At 49.6% G+C, this 23,156-nt stretch overlaps 2 protein-coding genes across 2 annotated transcripts; one reads left to right on the top strand and one right to left on the bottom strand.

Annotated features, from left to right (window-relative positions):
- Positions 1–225: 225 nt before the first annotated feature.
- LOC102453962 (olfactory receptor 10A4-like) lies at positions 226–9,042 on the bottom strand. Its single transcript, XM_075912171.1, has 2 exons — positions 8,935–9,042; positions 226–1,337 (listed from the first exon to the last, which is right to left on the bottom strand). The coding sequence occupies exons 1-2, from the start codon at positions 9,040–9,042 to the stop codon at positions 372–374; spliced, it is 1,074 nt and encodes a 357-aa protein (XP_075768286.1). The 3' UTR covers positions 226–371.
- An 11,597-nt stretch (positions 9,043–20,639) lies between these two features.
- Positions 20,640–21,599, top strand: LOC102454197 (olfactory receptor 10A4-like). The gene has a single exon (XM_006115833.2). It carries the CDS (start codon positions 20,640–20,642, stop codon positions 21,597–21,599), a length of 960 nt encoding a protein of 319 aa, XP_006115895.2.
- Positions 21,600–23,156: the final 1,557 nt, after the last annotated feature.

Genomic DNA, 23,156 nt, shown 5'->3' with positions numbered 1-23,156 from the left:
GCCAGTCACCCCATTATGGAAGCTAATCAGGTTGGCCAGGCATGACTTGCCTTTTGTGAATCCATGTTGACTATTCCTGATCACTTTCCCCTCTTTCAGGTGCCTCAAAATTTATTCCTTGAGGATCACCTCCATGATATTTCTGGGAACTGACGTAAGGTTGACTGTTCTGTAGTTCCCTAGACTGGCCTTCTTCCCTTTTTAAAAAATGAGCACTACATTTGCCATTTTCCAGTCATCCGGGATCTCTCCCAATCTCCACAACTTTTCAAAGATAATGGCCAAGGGCTCTGCAATGGCATTTGCCAACTCCCTCCGTACCTTCGGATGTGTTAAATCTGGACCCATGGCTTTGTGTATGTCTCGCTTTTCTAAATAGTTCTTAACCTGTTCTTTCTCTTCTCTAGTGTTTTGCTCAAGACTCCCTTCACCTCTTTGTTCCTCAGTGTGTATATTATGGGGTTCACCACTGGTGCTACAATTATGTTCATCAGGGAAACTATTTGGTCATTCTCCACAGTGGGGCTAAATTTCCGCCACAGGTAGATAAAAAGGGCCGTTCCATAGAACAAACTCACCACTATGATGTGGGAGGAGCAGGTGGAGAAGGCTTTACGCCTGCCCTCCACCGACGGCAGCTTGAGGATGGTGGAGATAATGTAGAAATAGGACAGGATTATCATCAAGAAAGGACTAATGATAAAAAGCACTATGATAAAGAATCCTAGAATGTTATTCTTTGATGTGTCAGTGCAGGCCATCTTCAGCACGGGTGGGATGTCACAGAAGAAGTGGTGGATGCGGTGGGAATCACATAAAGGCAGGTTGAAGAGCCACGTGACCTGAGCTACCTCCACTGAGATCCCAATGAACCATGAAGCCCCCGCGAGCTGTGCACACACGCGGCTGCTCATGAAGGTGGTGTAGTGCAAGGGGTGGCAGATGGCCACGTAGCGGTCATAGGCCATGGCTGCGAGGAGGCAGCATTCGGTGAGACCCATGATGTTGAAAACGTACATCTGGACTGCACAGCCTGCAATGGAGATGGTCTTTTCCTCCTCCAGGAGATGAACCAGCAGCTGAGGGACCACACTGGTGGTGAAGCAGATTTCCAGGAAGGACAGGTTCACCAGAAAGAAATACATGGGGGTGTGGAGGGAAGGATTCAGCTTTACCAGGATGATAACGAGCAGGTTCCCCATCAGAGTGAGCAGGTAGGTGACCAGAAGCAGCAGAAACAGAAGGATTTGAAGCTCACCAAGGTAGGAAAAACCCACCAGTATGAGTCCACCTGAAATGGTCTTGTTCTTGCCAGGGTCATTCTCAGAATAGGTCATCTGCAGGGGTGACAAAGAGATTCTGGAACTGGAGACTGAATCAGAGGAACATCAAACAGGTAGACTGTAGAATCCCAGGGCTGGCAGAGACCTCAGGAGTCATTGAGTCCAGCCCCCTGCCCAAAGCAGGACCAACCCCAAATCAGTTATCCCAGCCAGGGCTTGGTCAATCTGGGACTTAAACACCTCTAGGGATGAAGATTCCACCCCCTCCCTGGAGAACCCATCCCAGCGCTTCCCCATCCTCCTGGGGAATCAGTTTCTCCTAATCTCCAACCTACACCTCCCCCACTGCAACTTGAGCCCATTGCTCCTCGTTCTGCCACCTGCCCCCACTGAGAAAAGCCTCTCTCCAGCCTCTTTGGAACCCCCCTTGAGGAAGTTGAAGGCTGCTCTCAAATCCCCCCTCACTCTTCTCTTCTGCAGACTAAACAAACCCCAATCCCTCAGCCTCTTCTCGTAGGTCATGTGCTCCAACCCATCAACATTTTTGTTGCTCTCCACTAGACCCTCTCTAATGCGTCCACATCGTTCCTTTTGTAGCAGGTGGCCCAGAACTGGACACAGTACTCCAGATGTGGCCTCCCCAGAGCCGAATAAAGAGGATTAATCACTTCTCTAAATCTACTCACAACATTGCTCTTAATGAACCCCAAATATGCCATTAGCCTTTTTGGCTACAATGGCACCCTGATAACACAGATCCAGTTTCTCATCCACTCTCATCCTCAGGGCCACACACACACACACACACACACCATCCTCAGGGCCTCTCTCTCTCATAGACTCATAGACTTTAAGGTCAGAAGGGACCATTATGATCATCTAGTCTGACCCCCTGCACAGTGCAGGCCACAGAATCTCGCCCACCCCTCTTAGAATAATCCTCTCACCTATGTCTCAGATATTGAAGCCTTCCAATACTTTGAAGGCCCCAACATGCAGAGAGTCCTTCAGCTGTGATCTGTGCCCAATGCTACAGAGGAAGGCGAAAAACCTCCAGGGCCTCTGCCAATCTACCCTGGAGGAAAATTCCTTCCTGACCCCAAATATGGCGATCAGCTAAACCCTGAGCATGTGGGCAAGACTCACCAGCCAGACACCCAGAAAGTTCCCTATAGCAACTCCTATCATCCCTCCATTGACCTATTTCCAACTGGAAATGAATGGTCAATTAGTTACCAAGATCATGTTATTTCATCCAACCATCCCCTTATCATAGAATCAGAACTGGAAGAGACCTCAGAAGGTCGTCAAGTCCAGCCCTCCGCTCTAGGCAGGACCAATCCCATCTAAATCAACCCGACCAGGGCTTTGTCAAGCCGAGACTTAAACACCTCTAGGGATGGAGACTCCACTACTTCCCTAGGTAACCCATTCCAATGCTTCACTACCCTCCTAGTAAAATAGTTTTTCCTAATATCCAATCTGGACCTCTCCCACCACAACTTGAGACCATTGCTCCTTGTTCTGCCATCTGTCACTACTGAGAACAGCCTCTCTCCATCCTCTTTGGAACCTCCCTTCAGGAAGTTGAAGGCTGCTATCAAGTCCCCCCTCACTCTTCGCTTCTGCAGACTAAACAGACCCAAGTCCCTCAGCCTCTCCTCGTAGGTCATATGCTCCAGACCCCTAATCATTTTGGTTGCCCTCCGCTGGACCCTCTCCAATGCGTCCGCATCCTTTTTGTAGTGGGGGGCCCAGAACTGGACACAGTACTCCAGATGTGGCCTCACCAAAGCCGAATAAAGGGGGATAATGACATCTCTGGATCTGCTGGCAATGCTCCTCTTAATGCATCCTAATATGCCATTAGCCTTCTTGGCTACAAGGGCACACTGTTGACTCATATCTAGCTTCTCATCCACTGTAACCCCCAGGTCCTTTTCTGCAGAACTACTACTTAACTGGTTGGTCCCCAGCCTGTAACTATGCTTGGGATTCTTCCGTCCCAAGTGCAGGACTCTACACTTGTCTTTGTTGAATCTCATGAGATTTCTAGTGGCCCAATCCTCCAATTTGTCTAAGTCACTCTGGACCCTATCTCTGCCCTTAAGCGTATCTACCTCTCCCCCTAGCTTAGTGTCATCCGCAAACTTGCTGAGGGTGCAATCTATCCCCTCATCCAGGTCATTAATAAAGATATTGAACAAAACCGGTCCCAGAACAGAACCTTGAGGCACTCCACTAGAAACCGACCGCCATCCTGACATCGAACCGTTGATCACTACCCGCTGGGCCCGGCCTTCTAGCCATCTTTCTATCCATCTTACCGTCCATTTATCCAATCCGCATTCCCTTACCTTGCTGGCAAGAATATCGTGGGAGACCGTATCAAAAGCCTTGCTAAAGTCAAGGTACACAACATCCACTGACTTTCCCATGTCCACTGAGCCAGTTACCTCATCATAGAAGCCAATCAGATTGGTCAAGCACGACTTGCCCTTTGTGAATCCATGCTGACTATTCCTGATCACTTTCCTCTCATTCAAGTGTCTCAAAATGGATTCCTTTAGGATCCCTTCCATGATTTTTCCAGGAACCGAGGTAAGACTGACCGGCCTATAGTTCCCTGGATCGTCCTTCTTCCCTTTTTTGAAGATGGGCACTACATTTGCCCTTTTCCAATCATCCGGGATTTCGCCCGATCTCCACGACTTTTCAAAGATAATGGCCAAAGGCTCCTCAATGACATTTGCCAACTCCTTCAGTACCCTTGGGTGCATTAAGTCTGGACCCATGGATTTGTGTACGTTTAGTTTTTCTAAATAGTTCCTAACCTGTTCTTTACCCACCAAGGGCTGTCCATCTTCTTCCCATCTTGCGTCGCTTAGCACAGAAGTCCAGGAGCCGACCTTGTCCGTGAATACAGAGGCAAAGAAAGCATTGAGCACTTCAGCTTTCCCTACATCCTCTGTCACTAGGTTACCTCCTTCATCCATTAGGGACTGCACACCCTCTCTGATCACCTTCTTTTTGTTGACATGCCTGTAGAAACCTTTCTTGTTATCCTTCACATCCTTAGCCAGTCGCAACTCCATTTGCGCTTTCGCCTTCCTGATAACCCCCCGGCATTCTCGAACTATACATTTAAGCTCCTCCCTAGTCATTTGTCCAAGTTTCCACTTTCTGTAAGCTTCCTTTTTGTGCTTAAGTACACCAAGGATTTCCCCTGTAAGCCAATCCGGTCTCCTACCAGGTTTGCCTCTCTTGCTACGTGTCGGGATGGTTTCTTTCTGTGCCTTCAATAAGGCTTCTTTAAAATACTGCCAGCTGTCCTGGACTCCTTTCCCCTTCATGTTAACATCCCAGGGGATTCTTTCCATCAGATCTCTGAGGGAGTCAAAATCTGCTTTTTTTAAGTCCAAGGTGTGTATTTTACTACTCTCTTTCCTTCCTTTGGTCAGGATCCTGAAATCTACCATCTCATGATCACTGCTTCCCAGGTTGTCACCCACCTCTACGTCCCCTATTAGTTCCTCCCTGTTTGTGAGGAGAAGGTCAAGCTGTGCACGGCCCCTGGTCGGATCCTTCAGCACTTGTACCAAGAAGTTATCCCCAACATTCTCCAAAAACTTCCTGGATTGCCTGTGTACTGCTGTATTGGTTTCCCAACAGATGTCAGGGTGATTAAAGTCCCCCATGAGAACCAGGGCCTGCGATCTGGAAGCTTCGCTCAGTTGTTCGAAGAAAGCCTCATCTACCTCATCCACCTGGTTCGGTGGCCTGTAGCAGACACCAACCACAACATCACTGCTGTTTGCTCCTTTAAACCTGACCCATAGACTTTCAACAAGTTTTTCTCCCTCTTTATACTGGAGTTCAGAGCAATCATAGTGCTCTCTTACATATAGTGCAACTCCTCCTCCTTTTCTCCCCTGCCTATTCTTCCTGAACAATCTATACCCTTCCATGACAGCGCTCCAGTCATGCGAGTCATCCCACCAAGTCTCTGTTATCCCAATTAAATCATATTTCTTGGCCTGGGCCAGGGCCTCCAGCTCTTCCTGCTTGTTGCCCAGGCTTCTCGCATTAGTGTACAAACACTTCAGGTAACCAGTTGATTGCCCTATCTTCTCCATTCGAAACTGGGGTCCTCCTTTCTCGCTCCGTGCTCTATGCATTTCTTCCCGGTATCTGACTTTCCCTCTCCCCTCAGGGTTTTGGTCACCGTCCCCCGACGAACCTAGTTTAAAGCCCTCCTCACTAGGTTCGCAAGCCTGCCCGCGAAGATGCTCCTTCCTCTCTTGGTTAGGTGGATCCCATCTCTTCCTAACAATCCTTCCGCCCGGAACAGAGTCCCATGGTCGAAGAAACCAAAGCCCTCTCTGCGACACCACCTGCGCAACCACGCATTTACGTCCTCAATTCGACGATCCCTGCCCAGTCCTTTCCCTTCAACAGGGAGGATGGACGAGAACACCACTTGCGCTCCAAAGTCTTGGATCCTTCTTCCCAGTGCTACATAATCCGCAGCAACCCGCTCAAGGTCATTCTTGGCCGTATCATTCGTTCCTACATGGAGAAGCAGGAAGGGGTAGCGATCCGAAGGTTTGATCAGCTTGCTAAGCCTCTCAGTGACATCCCGAATGCGAGCTCCCGGTAAGCAGCACACCTCTCGAGATTCCAGGTCCGGACGGCAGAGGGATGGCTCAGTCCCTCTTAGGAGGGAGTCCCCGACCACCACCACCCGTCGTTTCCTTTTGGGGGTGGTGGCCGTGGAACCCCCATCCCTAGGACTACGCATCCCATGCCTTTCAGTAGATGGTGCTCCCTTCTGGTTTCTACCTTGTGAGGTCCCTTCCAGAGCATTCAGCACTGCAGAGCCTGTGGAGAGAGCTTGAAAGCGATTGCTTACCTCTATAGCATCGGGGGAATCCCGTGCTGGCCTTTTTCCCCTTCTAGAAGTTACATGCTGCCAGTTCTCCTCTTGGTCGCGTACTGCCCTCACTGGCTCCTCTGCCTGCCGTGCTTGAAGGATCAATTGCTGCCTTCTATCGAGGAAGTCTTCATCCTCTCTGATCAAGCGTAAGGTCGACACTTGGGCCTCCAGTCCTCTAATTTTTTCTTCCAAAATCTCGACCAGCTTGCACCTGGTGCAGATGAAATCCGTTCTTTCTTCCGGGAGGAAGACAAACATGGCACACGCCGTGCAGGTAACAACAGCAGCAGACGCATCATCAACCATCTCTGCTGTCCTGGAGAAGGGATTTAAAAAGAAAGACAAGAGAAGCTCCCGCCCTTCCCTCTCCCCTTCAGAACTCCCTCTCAAAACTCCCTGTTAGCAATCACCTGTTCGCAAGCTCCTTGGTCGCTTGCCCACTGCCTTATAAAGCCCCTCCCCCTACCAAGGCTCAGCCAATCAGCAGAGGCTTCTACAATTCAAACTTTAATTAGAAGCCAACAGTTTCCACCTGCCAATCACAGCACAAACTCTATCAAGGGGAGGGGGGAAGGGGGAAAAAAAAAAAAAAAAAAAAAAAAAAAAAAAAAAGCCTCACTCTCAAACACAGGGGAAAATAAATAAATAAATAAATAAATAAATAAACAAACAAAAACAAACAAACAAGAACACACAACCCTCACTCACAAACACAAGCTCAGCATACAGCAAGAAAGCCCCAAGCACAACACCCACTTCTCTCAAGACTCCTGTATCTACTTCTCCTCTACCTGGAGAACTCCCCCTCTCTCTCTCTCTCTTTCTCTCTCTCTCTCTACTCTCACACACACACACACACACACACACACACACACACACACACACACACACAAAAACTATGGTGACGAACTAAGCACACGGCATGGAGCTATTTCTAACAAATGCCAATGAGGTTCTCTAAACATGAAGATGCAATTTCCATCTTACGACACATGCCCATGTTCCCATATTTGTTTTCACCCAGGATCAATGCTGAAGTTTGAAATAGCAAAAAACTCCCATTTTGATCCAGAATGGAAAACTGAAATGATTCACATCATTTTCTCATGCAAAACAGCAATAGGGAGGAAATTGTTTGTTCAGAAGAGATTTTGGTTGATGTCTTACGACGCCTGCTGACATTTGGAGCAGGTCTAAATAAATGGAGTCTTTTACTCACCTTTGGAAATGAAGCCCAGATAGATTATTGTCACTGGAAGCTGAATGGAAATGTCAGTGCTCTTGAAGTCATCTGTCAGAAGGGTAGCCGTGTTAGTCTGAATCTGCATAAACAACGAGAAGTTCTCTGGCACCTTGTAGACTAACAGATGTACTCGATATGCATGACAAAGTGAATCTTTGCCCACGAAAGTGTATGCTCCAATACATCTGTTAGTCTGTAAGGTGCCGAGGACTTTTCATGGTTTTTGAAGTTATCTAGATACTCCATTGAGAAGAAGGGAACATGAAAGAAATGAAAGTGATGCATGTTATGCAGAGAGGGGATTCCGATCAATTCCGCTAAATGATGCCATCTTAAAATTAGTGGGCACCGGGTGCAGAGCGTGGGCTGTGATTGTCTCCTGGGAATGGAGAATAAGAGATCATAAAGAGCCTGGCTAGATGGCTGTATTTCAAGCCAAATCCAACACACCCCTCAAACAACATTTGCCTTTAGATTCTGAGGACAAAGATGAGGATAGGGAACAGAGGGGCATAAAGATGAGAGAAGCAAGAAATAACACTTCCGGCACAAGAACAAGACCAAACAGACTTGTGGTTTAGTAATAAGCACGTCTGGTGCTCCTCTCTCTCTCCAGAGGGCACTGTGGAAATCTGGGATCAGAACGTCACCCGTGGTAATTTATGGAAACACCTTCAAAGTCAAGTTCTTGACCAGACACATCATTGTTCAGTTAGCTGAATTCACAATGATACATTTGGAGACCAACAGATCAATGGAAATACTACTCGATAGACCGCAGAGTAGGGTGGACTAGATAGATAGGTAGATAGAGGGGTTGTATGAAGGTAGATATGTAGATAGAGGAGGCATATGTAGGTAAATAGATCAATAAGATTAGACACTAAGGGTATGTCTAGACTACATACCTCTGGCGACAGAGGCATGTAGATTAGGCTACCAGGCATAGGGAAATGAAGCTGCAATTTAAATAATTACGGCTTCATTTAAATTTAAATGGCTGCCACACTCTGCCGAGTAGCTGATGATCAGCTGTTTGTCAGCAGATTGGGGCAGTCTTGACGTGCTGCGGTCGACAAGGAAGCCTTTGTCGAACGGCGCAGGTATGCCTCGTGAAACCAGGTTTACCTGCGCCGGTCGACAAAGGCTTCCTTGTTGACCATGGCGCATCTAGACTGCCCCGATCTGCTGACAAACAGCTGATCATCAGCTGCTCGGCAGAGCACGGCAGCCACTTAAATTTAAATGAAGCTGTGATTATTTAAATTGCGGCTTCATTTCCCTATATCGGGTAGCCTAATCTACATGCCTCTGTCACCAGAGGCATGTAGTCTAGACATACCCTACATTTCTCTATGCATGTCTGGAAAATTTGAATGAAGAAACTTGTGATGGTTTGCTCCAATTGCATGACATTGATGGATTTCACTTGAGGAATGGCTGGAGGTTTGAGTCGTTTATTCATCGCCTACCTTGTTTGAGCAGAGCGGTTCCACCTCCTCGCTGCAGGCGCTGGAAGTGTTGAAGAAAACAGAGGGGTTTTTATTGCACTCGTTGGCTTCTGGGACCGAGTCCCTCATGACAATGTCTCCTCATATTCCTTGGAGGACGAACAGCCCTGCCTGGAGCTGCAGCCAAACAAGATTCCCCAGGTCGGTCAGGTCAGGGGAAGTTGTCTCGTTATCGTGTGCATTTTTTAGATAAAAATCACCCTGCGATTGACTCACTCTTGTGAGTTCTTTTTATGCCTAGCAGGAGGGATGGTCTGTCCCAGACAACACAACACAGAGTCGGAGCAGGGGCAGGGACAAACCCCAGGCTCATGGCCCAGGTGCCTGAGGCTCAGACTCTGGGCCCCACTCTTGTCTCAGAGCCACGATGAGACCCCAGGAGCTCTGACTCCCAGTCCCACCTGCTCTAACCATTACACCCGGGCTGAGTGTAGCAGGGAGTGGGGGGGGGATGGCCCAGCTGGGAGTGTTCTCATTTTTCAGACCCACTGAGCCCACTGCTCCAACAGAGCTGTAGGGGGCTGGGTACCAGGCGTGGGGGCTCGAAGTGGGGGCTTCCTCATTAGGCAGTGCTGCTGGCCATGCCCCAGCCTGGCACTAGGGGGCGCTGAGGGGCTGGGCCGGGAGGGCTCTGTGGGACGGTCTCAGGTGGGTGGATCCCAATGCCCCGGCCTGGCACTAGGGGGCGCTGAGGGGCTGGGCTGGGAGGGCTCTGTGGGACGGTCTCAGATGGGTGGATCCCACTGCTCCAGCCTGGCACTAGGGGGCGCTGAGGGCCTGGGTCGGGAGGGCTCTGTGGACAGTTTCAGGTGGGTGGAGCTCACTGCCCCAGCCTGGCACTAGGGGGCGCTGAGGGGCTGGGTCGGGAGGGCTCTGTGGACGGTTTCAGGTGGGTGGAGCTCACTGCCCCAGCCTGGCACTAGGGGGCGCTGAGTGACAGGCCGGGGCTAGCCGGGTCGCAGGGCACTGGAAAGCCAAGGCAGGGGAGGTGGCGTCTTTTTCTGCTCTGAAAGATTGTCTAGGGGTGGCTCTTTGTGCCAAGGGACTGGAGCTGCGAAGGAGGAGGAAAGCCCGAGACTTAAATGTACTTAACCAATTACAAACTTTGACTACAATCTGATTATATTAAATTACTGTCTCTGATTTGTTTGACAACATAGAATGCAAATAAAACATACAGTAAAGAAAGTTAATACAACAATAATAAAAACTCCTCCTACAGCCAGTCCCTTGCCACAAAAAGCCATCCCTAGACAATCTTTCGAACCTCTGGTTCGTCATGCTCCAGCTTCTGTCTCTCCCACCCGCAAGAAGAGACGCCGCCTCCCCAACCTTGTGCATCTGAACTCCTTTGATTGGTCCAGGCCTGTGGGTCTCTCGTGTTTGTGCCCTCAGCCCCCTTTGTCCTTTACTTACCCTATTCCTGCACTGGGAGATTCACCGGGCGTTGGTCAGATCCTTCTGGCTAGGGCGATGGTGGGGGAGGTGCAGGAGTCAGGGCGGGGGGATCAGAATGGGGGTCAGAGGAGGGGAGGTGTAGAGGGCTCAGGGCAGGGGGTGGGAGGTACAGGGGCTCAGGACAGGGGGTGCAGGATTCCAGGTGGGGAGGGGCTCAGACTAGAGGGCGCAGGGGAGGGGTGGGAGGTGGGGGAGCTATCTGGGGCTGCCTGTGGCAGTGAGGATGGTGCTACTCCAGAGACGGTTCCTCCTGGAGGGCAGGGTTGTGTTGCCCGGGGTGAGGATGGGCTGCCCTCCCAGCCAATAAGAACATAAGAGCAGGCAAACTGCCCCCCCACCCCTCCGGTGTGTCCTCATGAGTTGGGGGTACAGCTGTACTGCCCCCTGCTGGCCGGCTCGTGGGTGGATCCTCACAGGGCTGGCTGGGGCTAAGCTGCCCAGCAACTCTTCATCAGGGAGTGGGGGAGTCCCAGACAGCTGCCCCCTGGCTTCCAGCTTTTCACAGGGATGTGTGGGGCTTACCTAGGCTAGCGGCCTGCAATATTCATAACCCCAGCCTCCGCTGGCTACTCGCTCGCTGGTGTGGCCACCCGGCAGTGGTTGCTCTGCAGTATCGTCGTCACCTCGGCTTACTGCCCCTGCCGGTCCCTCTGCAGTGTTGCTGCCCCTCCATCAGCCTCTTCCCTTTCCATGTGACGGAAAACAATCCCATTCCAAGCACATCCCATTGCCATGGCACAACTACATCCCGCCCTTGCTGTAAGTGGGGAGAAGAGGCAGCTGCATCCCAAATTTGGACCTGCCAAATTGGGCGGGCTTAGCTCTTTGCATTTTGGATAGGGGTGGGCAATAAAACAGCTCAGCTCACCGGGGTTAGCCCCGAGTAGGCCACTGCTGCTCTATTTACCTGAACCCCTGCAGGTCTGGGCAGTCTCAGCTCCTATTGGCTGGGAACAGCAATAAAAGGCCAATGGGAGCTCCATCCCTGCAGACGCACAGGTGACCACAGCGGTGTAGGGGCCTGTGGGGCCAACCCTGGAAGACCCAGTCTGGCCCGTGGGCCAATGTTTGTCCACCCTGCATTCGGAAGAGTTCTTCAACAAACAGACACACCCATGGAGGGATGGACTTAAGGACAGACAGACAGATGCACAAACTAAGGGTACATCTAGACGACACAGCTTCTGTCGACAAAGAGCATCTAGACTACATCCAGTTCTGTCGACAAAGCAAGCCGCTTTGTCGACTTGACAGTGTAGACGCAAAGGACAATGTAGATGCAAGAACGCCTTCTGTCTACAGAACTATGTTGACCAAAGGCTTTATTCCTTGTAGAATGAGGTTTAACGCTGTCAACAAAACTGTGGAGTTCTGTCGATGTTATGTCGACAGAACTCAGCAGTAGTGTAGCCGCAGGTATAGTTTTGTAGACAGAAGTCCACTTTAGTCTAGACACACCCTAAAAGTGTGGCTGGGTCAGTCCCACTCCTGGTCCCAGACCCCTGTTCAGCCCACGGTCTAGCGGTCTAAGTCCTGCGGCAGGGGGCCTGCTTGTCCTGGCCGAGGTTCGGGCTTCTGTCTCTTGGCTAAAAACGCCCTTGGAGAAGGTGCCCCCTGGTCAACCTGGGCTGGATAACCAGTCCTCCCCAGCTACCGCCTGGACACTCAGGCTACTTGGGGAAGGGAGCTGAAAACTCCCCGTTCGAGCCCCTCACCTCCCCCGTCTCTGGCAATGCTGACTTCTCTTTATCGCTTCTCTGATTCTTTCCTTATCATCTGTAGCTCCTCTCCACCTCCCTCCCAACTCCTCTTCCACTCTCCCCTGTCCCCCTGCATGGACGACTTTTTAAAAGGCCCCCTGGCAGCCTGAAGACAGACCAGCTGGCCCTAAACTGGTTCATAGCAGCCCTGTCTCAGCTGCTCTCACTCCGCCCGTGATAAACTCTGGGGCAGCTGCTCCTGGCTGATGAGTAGAGGGGTTTCTGCTTTTTGGAGTTGCCTCTCTCCCCTTCTAACCCGGCCCTCTAGCCTGACCCTGTCACGAGAGAGACAGAGAGAGAGAGAGAGAGAGAGAGATCCAGGCTGGCTCAGCTGTTCCCAGAGGGGAATGACTTTCTCCGTTCTGCATTCCAGAGCTGTCTCCGCGTCAGTGGTCGGCTCCGGGGACTGCCCCGTCCATTTCTCACTGGGGTTGGGTTCGATGGGCGGCCCAGGCGCTCGGTGGGCCTGGGAGATGGAACTGAAGACAACATGAGGCAGAGGACATCAGAGGAGATGGCCTAGAGGTCACTTTTGTCATTAAAATGTCTGACTGACGCTATTGAACACCCCGCTGAGGTGTGACTGTCTGCGGGGGAACAAGCGCAGGCCTGGCAGCAGTGAATCTGAAAGACAAACAAACACAATCTCTGGATGCCCCAGAACCGGAGACGGGAGTGTCCCCTTTTTTTCCATAGTCACAAAATACACTAAACTCAGCAGGAACATGCTGTTCAGTGGGAGCTTGCAGGCCACTGCGTCATCCTTGTTGCTCTGCAGGGAATGGCTCTGCCGGAGCCCAGGAGGGGCCGGTTCTGCCCCCGCAGGGAACAGTTTGTGTCCTTCTCCCCCGGCCAACGATTGAATCTTTGGTCTGACTCCCAGCAGCCCTGGAGACTTCATCTCTCCTGCAGCCCCGAGCCCTCCGCCTCTTCGCAAACCGAGCCCAGGTGAGCTGTGTGGGACAGAAATTGACCGAGGGCCAGGCCCGGCCCAGGCCTGGCTCCTGCCTGGGCCCCCCCCACACAGGGCACAGACCTGAGCAAAACAAAGAACTTTTCCCCTGGCTGTAACAAAGAGTTGCACCATCGACGTAATTAGTCCCCTTGGCTTTAATTAATGTTCCAAGCGGTTCTCAGGCCGGGGATGCCTTTGGCAACGGGGGATACACGGCTCTGTGCGAACAAGACAGTCGAAGGCTGTAGGACCCGAAAAACCAAAGTGTGATTGACATCATGAGTGACCATCGCTTGCCCCTTCTCTACCCCCACCCTCTGCCCTAGTGCCCATTATACAGTATAGCCGCCCCTCCCCCCAACCTCTGCTGCCCCCTAGTGCCCATTATACAGTAAGTGCTAGGATAATTGTACAAATGTTTTCTCTTCTCACAGAAATGCACCCTAGAAATTCACCCCTTTTCCTTAACCTGTTTTAAAACTTTATGTGCCTTATCTTTTTGTTCTGGGCACAAGTATTCTAGGTCCCAGTCGATGGAGGCCTTCCACAAGCGGGTGCTGTGATCGGAAGAGAACATGTCTTGACTCTGACATATTATCTGTCAAACTCCGGTAAATGCAGCGTTACACCGTTGCTTGGTCCTGGAGGACAGAGGTTGACAGGAGTGAACCAAACAATGAGAGAAATGGGGTTACGCCCTAACCGAACATGTCTGTGCTCACTGACAGCCATTGCGTCTTGCTCTGATTATGGTTGCAGGAGGCTCACACCTTTGCTAAATTAATGTATGACAGTGGGTTGAAGGCCCTTAAGTGATATTTACCCTAGTTATTGGGAGTGTATGGTGGGAAACTGAGTCACGGGTCCATCCAATTTAAGCCTAATCAGTTTTGGCTTCATTTCATACCATTTCAGACAGAATTAGTATCTCTTGTAGTCTCTGGAAATAATTTGCTGCCTCACAAGTCATCACAGACAAGAGGGAAAATAGATAGAAACTCTGTGCATCCGTCTGTCTGTGAGTATGTTTGTTCAACAACTCCCTGCCCTGATCCAGGCCCCCCCCACCTCCTGCCCCAAAATCCCACCCCCTCCCCTGAGCCCCTCATACCCAAACCGCTGCTCTGAACCCTCCACCCCAGCCTGGCCTGCAAACACCCCCACCCTGAACCCCCATCTTCTGCACTGGGGATGGGGAGGGGCCCCGTGGGCAGGGGGCTCGGAGTGAGGGCTCCTGGGGTCTGTGCCCAGCCCTGGCAGGGCAGTGGGGTGTAATGGTCAGAGTAGGTGGGGCTGGGAGTCCAAGATCCTGCGGTCTCATCACGGCTCTGAGACAAGAGCGGGGCCCAGAGACTGAGCCTCAGGGACCTGCAGCCATGAGCCCTGGGGGTGTCCTTGCCCCTGCCCCGACTCTGTGTGTTGTGTTGCCTGGGACAGATCATCCCTCCCGCCAGACAAACAAGAGTCACAGAACGTACCACAGCCAGTGAATCCCACGGGGACTGTCACCTAGAAACACACATGGGGGCACGGATGATGATGGAGCAAGTCCCTATGAAGTGACTGACCTGGGGAACGTTGTTTGGTTGCAGTTCCAGGCGGGGCTGCTCTTCACGTGAGGAACTAGGCAAGACACGTCCACTGAGGACTTGGTCCCAGAGGCCCGGGAGTGAGATAAAACCCCTGCTCCCTTCCGCAAGTCCAGCGCCTGCCGAGAGCAGAGGGAACTGCTCCTCCTAGGCTCCGCACGAGCAACTTCAGCCCTGGAAAACTCTCTCTTGGAAGCCACTCAGTGCTGTGCCCAGGGTTTGCAACTGGAGCACAGTCATGTCATAAAAATATAACATAAGAACAGCCGTACTGGGTCAGACCATCTAGCCCAGTATCCTGTCTGCCGACAGTGGCCAGCACCAGGTGCCCCAGAGAGGGTGGACCGAAGTCAACGATCAATCGATTTGTCTCCTGCCATCCCTCTCCAGCCTCTGACAAACAGAGGCCAGGGACACCATTTCTACCCCCTGGCTAATAGCCTTTTATGGACATAACCTTCATGAATTTATCTAGCTTCTCTTTCAACTCTGTTATAGTTCTAGCCTTCACAGCCTCCTCTGGCAAGGAGTTCCACAGGTTGACTATGCGCTGTGTGAAGAAGAACTTTCTTTTATTCGTTTTAAACCTGCTCCCCATTAACTTCATTTGGTGTCCTCTAGTTCTTCTATTATGGGAACGAATAAATAACTTTTCTTTATTTGCCCTCTCCACACCACTCATGATTTTATAGCCCTCTATCATATCCCCCCTCAGTCTCCTCTTTTCTAAACTGAAAAGTCCCAGTCACTTTAACCTCTCTTCATATGGGACCTGTTCCAAACCCGAATCATTTTAGTTGCCCTTTTCTGTCCTCTTTCCAAGGCCAAAATATCTTTTTTGAGGTGAGGAGACCACATCCATACACAGTATTCATTGATGTGGGTGTATCATAGTTTTATACAGGGATAATAAGATATTCTGTGTCTTATTTTCTATCCCTTTCTTAATAATTCCTAACATCCTATTTGCCTTTTTGACCACCGCTGACCGTCACTGGTTTTTTCATTTCAATTTTCCAGACTTGCAAAGAGAAACTTGGTGTGTGCCTGAGCAGATGAGGTGTCTATCTATCTATCTATCTATCTATCTATCTATCTATCTATCTATCTATCTATCTATCTATCACCACACACACCCTCTATCTATCTATCTATCTATCTATCTATCTATCTATCTATCTATCTATCTATCTATCACCACACACACCCTCTATCTATCTATCTATCTATCTATCTATCAGGGTTGCCAACTGTCAGGAAATGTATGAACAGTCTGTAAAAAATTAACCAAAATTGGACATGTCTGTAAATCCATACAAAAATGTTGGTGTCCGTAAATTTCGTAAAAGTCAAATAAAAATTGAAAAAAACAGCAATTATTCTATAGCAATTAAATGTCTTCTGTCCTGCTTCGGCCATTTTACTGTGGAGCAGCAGAAATTGGATGTTTTAGTTGTTTTAATAAGAGAGTCCATCCCTGGGATCTGACCATAGGAAATGCCCTGCACCTGGTGCCCGACAGTTACGTGTGGGTCTCTTCTAGCTGTGTTCCTCTCTTCCCTCTCTCCACAGAACGTGTGTTTATTTAGCCACTTCCATGTTCTTCTGCATGTCAATGGTGAGTCCAGATGCCGTGTCGAGCACTGAAGACGTTGCTGTACCGCCACCCAAAAGCATCTCTTGAGACTTTCTTGCTAATGGTGAGTGCAATGGCTCCATTGGTAGAGAACCTGTCTGAATGTCAGGCAAAAATTCAAAAATCAATCAAAATTGCTTTGGTGCGTTGATTTCATGGGCACTGATGTTCTCCATGAGAAAACATGGAAGTCAACGGCAGCGTTCAATTTTCCATTTGATTTTGTATGAACTCTTCTGAGACACAATTCAAACTTTCACTATTTGAATGTTCTGTGTTCCTTCTGGGTGAAAAAAACTGTTGGGACACTGGGATATGCCATGAGACAGAAACACCATCTGCCAGCCAGCCCAGCTTCCCCTGCACTGGGTGCACTGAGGAAAGTGCTTGCAAATATAAGTGTAGGTTCCGTAAGGTTGCTCTTCAGAGAAGCAGAATTCCCACCTCTCCTCCAGGTCTCCAGATTTAGAGAATATTATACACCGGTGTTTTCAAGTGTTCTGTGCAGTGCACTTTGCAACACCAGTGTTTGCTTTTCTTGTCAGATTGATCTTGCTCTCTGTGATTGGCTTTGAGTCTGGGGTGTCCACTCTCAAATGTGCTTTTGCACAAGTAAATCAGCAGTAAAACGGCAGAACAGAGGTCTTTGGCTGGTGTAGGTAAACCTCCTTCTATGAAGCATAACTCTTTTTTGTGCTACAGCTATTGTGCAAAAAGGCAAGTGTGGATTCTCCTAGTGGAAAAAGAGAGCTTTCTTGCACAAGAGAGTCTATGCAGTGTGGACGCTCTCTTGTGCAAAAGCATATCACTTTTGCGATGTGCTTTGAGGTGTGGATGTGCTCTTGTGCAAGAAGTTTTTGCACAAAAACTATTGCGCAAAAGGTTTCTTGCACAAGAAGCCGGCAGTATAGACGTAGCATGGGTGTGTGCATTTCTGCTCCACTCCTTGGAGAGATGGAGAGAGAAAGAGAGATTTTTGAGAGGAATGGTCGTGCGAATTGCAAGTATCAGGAGAACTCAATCCTCATGTCTGGAAATGTGGACTCAGTGTGCAAACCTAGTCTCTGCTCTCCGTCATTCCCAGCTTCCCTCATATTACGTGGCGGTTATTTGACGCGTGGGCTTGAGAGATGGATTTTGAAATTGCCACGAATGTGCAAAATAAAATATTGGATATGTCTCATTTTAATTTCAACTCTGATAGAATCACTGTTTCTGGGATAGGGGTAGGTGAGAGATTGGAATTTTTCCTCTTTTGAGATATTCCATTGGGTGAATGTGCCAGTATATTACATTCCCAAGAGGGGAGAAAGGAAAAGGGAAAAAAAGGAAAAAGGGAAAGAGTAGGAATAAATGGTCAGTTTTCAGAGTGGAACGAGGTAGCTAGTGGGGTCCCCCCAGGGTCTGTCCTGGGACCCATCCTATTCAACTTATTTATAAAAGATCTAGAGAAAGGGGTAAACAGTGAGGTGGCAAAATTTGCAGATGATACCAAACTGCTCAAGATAGTTAAGACTAAAGCAGACTATGAAGAGCTTCAGAAAATTCTCACCAAATTAAGTGATTGGGCAACAAAATGGAAATGAAATTGAATGTGGATAAATGTAAAATAATGCACATTGACAAATATAATCTTAACTATACTTACAATATTATGAGAACTAATTTAACTACATCTACTCAAGAGAGTCATTGTGGATAGTTCTCTGACAACATCCATTTTGTGTGCAGCAGCAGTCAAAAAAAGCAAAGGGAATGTTAGGAAAAAAGGGATAAAGACTAAAACAGAGAATATCGTATTGCCTCTCTCTAAAACCATGGTACACCCACATCTTGAATACCGCGTACCGATGTGGTCGCCTCATCTCAAAAAAAGATATACTGGCATTGGGAAAGGTTCAAAGAAGGGCAAAAAAATGATGAGAGGTTTGGAGCAGCTGCCATGTGAAGAGAGGTTAAAAAGGGTTGGACTTTTCAGCTTAGAAAAGAGGAGACTAAGGGGGATATGATAGAGGTCTGTAAAATCATGAATGGTGTAGAAAGTGTGAATAAGGAAAAATTACTTATTTGTTCCCATAATGTAAGAATTAGGGGTCACCCAATTAAATTAATAGCTAGCAGGTTAAAAACAAACAAAAGGAAGTTCTTCTTCGCACAGCACACAGTCAACCTGTGGAACTCCTTGCCTGAGGATGCAGTGAAGGCGAGGACTTTAACAGGGTAAAGAAAAGAGCTAGATACAGTCATGGAGGATTGATCCATCAAAGACTATTAGACAGAATGGACAGGGATGCTGTCCCTAGCCTCTGTTTGTCAGAGGCTGGAAAAGGATGAGAGGGGAGGGATCACTTGATGGTTCCCTCTTCTGTTCTCTCCGTCTGGGGCATCTGGCACTGGCCACTTTCAGCAGACAGGATCCTGGGCTAGATGGACCTGAGGTCTGACCTCGTATGGCCATTCTTACGCTCTTATGGAAGAAGGCAGGGAGGGAGAAAAAGAAAAGACCCTCTTGGCTGTTCAAGTAGACGAAAACGATTAGAACCCCGATACTGGATGCTTGTGTGCTCTGTGGTAAAGTTCTGGCTGTGCCCCAATGGGCTTGTGCTACTGGCAGATAATATTAGCCTCAGAGATTTGCTGTGGTCCTATACACAACCCCTTTCTCTTTAAGGAGGCAGGGTATAGAGCTCAGTGAGCCACACTCATCCCAGGCTAGTCCATAAGGTTGGGGAGAAACCTCCCTGATAGTCCTGCTCTCCCTTCTTGGGACAGGCTCTGTGTTGGTGGAGGAAGGTTTGGGGGGACCCCGGTCCCACCCAATACTCTGGGTTCCAGCCCTGAGCCCCTAAAGTAGTAGCAGCAATCAAGGCTGTTTTTCCTTCCAACTTGGCAGCTTTTTCCCTGGGCCACTTCCCCAAACAACGCCCACCCTCAGAAAATGTCTCCCTCTGTTAACCAGCTCTCAGCTCACACAAAACCTCCTCTTCTTCCTCCCTTTCTCCTTCCGGCCCCTCACTCTATGTCTTCCCCCTTCTTTGCCTGGGGGGGAGCCTTTTTAAAGCAGCACCGAAGACCTCAATTGGCTGTAGGTATGGAGTGACTTAACTGAGGGAGCAATCTAGTTAATTAGCCCCAGGTGTTTTCCTGCCTTCATGTTATTGCAGCAGGCTCCAGTAGTGATCACTGTGGGAAAAGAAAACCACTTATCCAGTGCCCTATGTACCTGCCCTCCACCAGACTGTGGCATTGCTCTCTGCAACCAGGTCCTTGGGGGCCACCGTGGGGGCAGACCTCCTCGCAGAGCCCCTGCTACATAATCCCCATCTACGTGTACAGTCCCCCTCGGTGCGCCAGAGGTTGGTGCTGGCAGAAGTCACCAAGATCGGAGACCTCCTGGACTCCTGGGAGACTGGGTGGATCCTCCGGCATTCACCCAGTGCATGGGCCTCTCCATCCTACGTACCCCCTGGCTCGTACTTCAGGAGGTGAAGGACGCTTTGCTGCCCAGTGCTTGGGTTTATCTCAACAGGGTCCTATGAGAGGGTGCACCTCACCCACCCCTCAGCCCCTCTCGATCTCTTAATTGGCCCCCATGCCTGTGTACCTTCCCGACCGTCTCCCCCATCTCATCCCAGCTGGCTGCATGCCTTGCAGCCGGTCCCCTTCCAAACCATGTCGAAGAGTCACCTGTACATGCTCGTGCTTCACACACTGGACTTCCCCACCCTTGTGTCCCACCCAGACACCAAATGGCGGGACCTCCTACCACCAATAGAGGGTGGGGAGCTCAGCCCTCTTGTTGAGGTTCTGGCTGCACTTCTCCCCTCAACTGTTAATTTACACACACCCCATCCATAGCCCCACAAAGTAGCGGGACCTCCCGGTCACCAAACAGGACACCAAACAGGACCAGACTGTGGCAGGCTGCTGGTTATGTCTGCCACAGCCCCCATTGCTCAGGCGAACAGATGTAGCTCCTTTAGCATCAGTTTATCTGACCCCCATCTGTTGTAAATCAGCTGATTGGTGTCCAATGGGTCATCTCTCCAGCTGACCTACACTAGCGTGGTGCGAATGGCATCCAAACTGTGACAGCAGCTTATACCTGACGGTGACTGGGCCCGGCTACATGTCTCTGTACAGAATTGCAACAGGTTTTAGCCAGAAGACTCCCAGCAGAAAGAAAACCAGCAGGAATTGTGGGAGCCACATCCCCATGTTTGGTATTTACTAGATTCAGTTCCAGAGTCTCTTTGTCACCCCTGCAGATGACCTATTCCGAGAGAAACCCTGGCGAGAACCAGACCATCTCCGGTAGTTTCATCCTGGTGGGGTTTTCCTACCTTCACCAGCTGCAAATCCTTCTGTTTCTGCTACTCCTTGTTATCTACCTCCTCACCTTGATGGGGAACCTGGTTGTTATCCTCCTGACAATGCTGAACTCCACCCTCCATACCCCCATGTATTTCTTCCTGGTCAACCTGTCCTTCCTGGACATCATCTTCACCACCAGTGTGGTCCCTCAGCTGCTGGTTCACCTTCTGGTTGAGGAAAAGACCATCTCCCTTGAGGGATGTATGGCCCAGATGTACATCTACACCATCATGGGCTTCACGGAATGCTGCCTCCTCGCAGCCATGTCCTATGACCGCTACGTGGCCATCTGTCATCCCTTGCACTACACGACCATCATGAGTGGAAGGGTATGTGCACAGCTCGCGGGTGCATCATGGATCATTTGTATCTCAGTGGCCGTAGCTCATACAAAATGGCTCTTCAGCCTGCCCTTGTGTGGCTCCCACCACATGCACCACTTCTTCTGCGACATCGCACCAGTGATGAAGATGGTGTGCACCGACACAACAAACATTAGGATTGTAGGGTTCATTTTGACAGGGCTGTTTATCATGAGCCCTTTCCTCTTGATAATCCTGTCCTATGTCTACATTATCTCCACGATCCTCAAGCTGCCGTCCGCGGAGGGGAAGCGTAAAGCCTTCTCCACCTGCTCCTCCCACCTCATGGTGGTGACTTTGTTCTACGGAATGGCCCTTTTTACCGAGCTGGTGCCCAAGTCTGAATCCACCATAGAAAGAGATCAAATGATTTCCCTCATGAACACCATTGTGGCCCCTGTGTTGAACCCCATCATATACACACTGAGGAACAAAGAGGTGAAGGGAGCCTGGAGAAAAACTATAGTGAGGCGCATCTTTGCTCACAGCTAGAGAAATTAGAGAATGAAAAGTAAAGTGAGTCACAATGGGGGATTAAGGAAAATTGACAGATATTTTGTTATATTTCTCACAATAGCTCTCAGTATTTTTATTCAAATGTTGTCATTTCAAAGGCTTTGATCTCTTCTCAACTTGCCGGGATCATGAAAAGAGAAACAGTTGTTATGAAAAACAATCTCGACATTTAAATTTCTTAATTTACCTGAAAATATCATAGTTGGCCCCTTTTACCTCTTTAAAAAAAATGCATTCGTCAACGGAGAAAATTTTGTTGTGATCTTCAAAATTTGCAACCAAAAAAAAAAGGGAGGGGGGAACATTCCCTTCCTGGTACATCAGCCAGGTCTAGCTCAGGACAGAATATGTGATGGGGGTTTTTAACATCCCCCCATGTGGAGACGTACTGGCAGTGAACTGGGCACCTATGCCATGTGGAGTGTTGACAGAGAGAAGAGTGTGTGTGTGTGTGGGGGGGGGGGGGGTAGTACCAATATTGAGGTCTCTATGGGCTGCAGGAGGAGGCGAGAAAGGGTTTGGTGTTACCGCCAGGCCTACCATCGTCTGCGGTCTCTCAGTTTGCTGTCGGAGAAACACAAACAGCTGTTCTACTTCCTGCTCCGTTCCCTGGGCTAGTGTCATCTGCCTCTGTCCCCCTCCAGCCAGTCTCCAAGGGAAGCCCCTGCCAGGCCTGCTGATGGTAGGAGCAAAAGGGGCAATTGCCCAGGGGCCAAAGGTCCCCCAAAAGCCATTGCCACCAACAGCAGCGTGGCTGGATCATGCAGGCCGTTGTGGAATCGCCATCTCTGGAGATATCTAAGAGCAGGTTAGATAAATGTCTATCAGGGATGGTCTAGACAGGATTTGGTCCTGCCATGGGAGCAGGGAACTGGGCTTGATGACCTCTCAAGGTCCCTTCCAGTCCTAGTATTCTATGATTCAACAGGGCACTTACACTCAACAGTGGGGAACAACAAGGTGTCTTTGTCATGTGGGGCCACCAAGAAATGAAATTTTGGGGAGGAAGGGGCTTCCTCTCCACCTGCACCTGGGCAGCGGAGTTCACCTCTCTAATCAGAATGGTCAGCACAGGGCATTGTGGGACAGCCCCTGGAGGCCAATCACAGTCGTCATCTGTGCCCACGCTGTTCGAGTGGATAATATTGAACGTCCCTCTATGCTGCTTAGGGAAGGGAGGGGGTTAACCGATGGGTGTGGACAGGCATTTGGACAGCGAGGTCAATGTAGGCAGCCCTGTGTCCCATGTCCCTGCCTCTTTGTCCCAAGTCCAGTCAATCTTGTACATTTCCAAAGCCTGCTCAGTTTAAGCAGCTAAAAATAAACATCAAGAACAACAACAAAAAAATCCAGGACTTCATTAATTTTTGCTCTGGAGATTGAATTCTCCAAAGTAGCTCACTTGATTAACTGTCAAGTTTGGGAGATTTGACTGAATCTTTGAATCCTGGTGCAGTTTTGGTGCACAGGTCAGATGGGAAATAAGGGGTAAATTTCTACTTTGGAAGCAGGTGGCTTGGTGGAGCCGGGCAA

This window comes from Pelodiscus sinensis, chromosome 30, assembly GCF_049634645.1.
Source record: "Pelodiscus sinensis isolate JC-2024 chromosome 30, ASM4963464v1, whole genome shotgun sequence".
NCBI lineage: Eukaryota > Metazoa > Chordata > Testudines > Trionychidae > Pelodiscus > Pelodiscus sinensis.
This window is presented reverse-complemented; position numbering and strand designations above follow the sequence as displayed.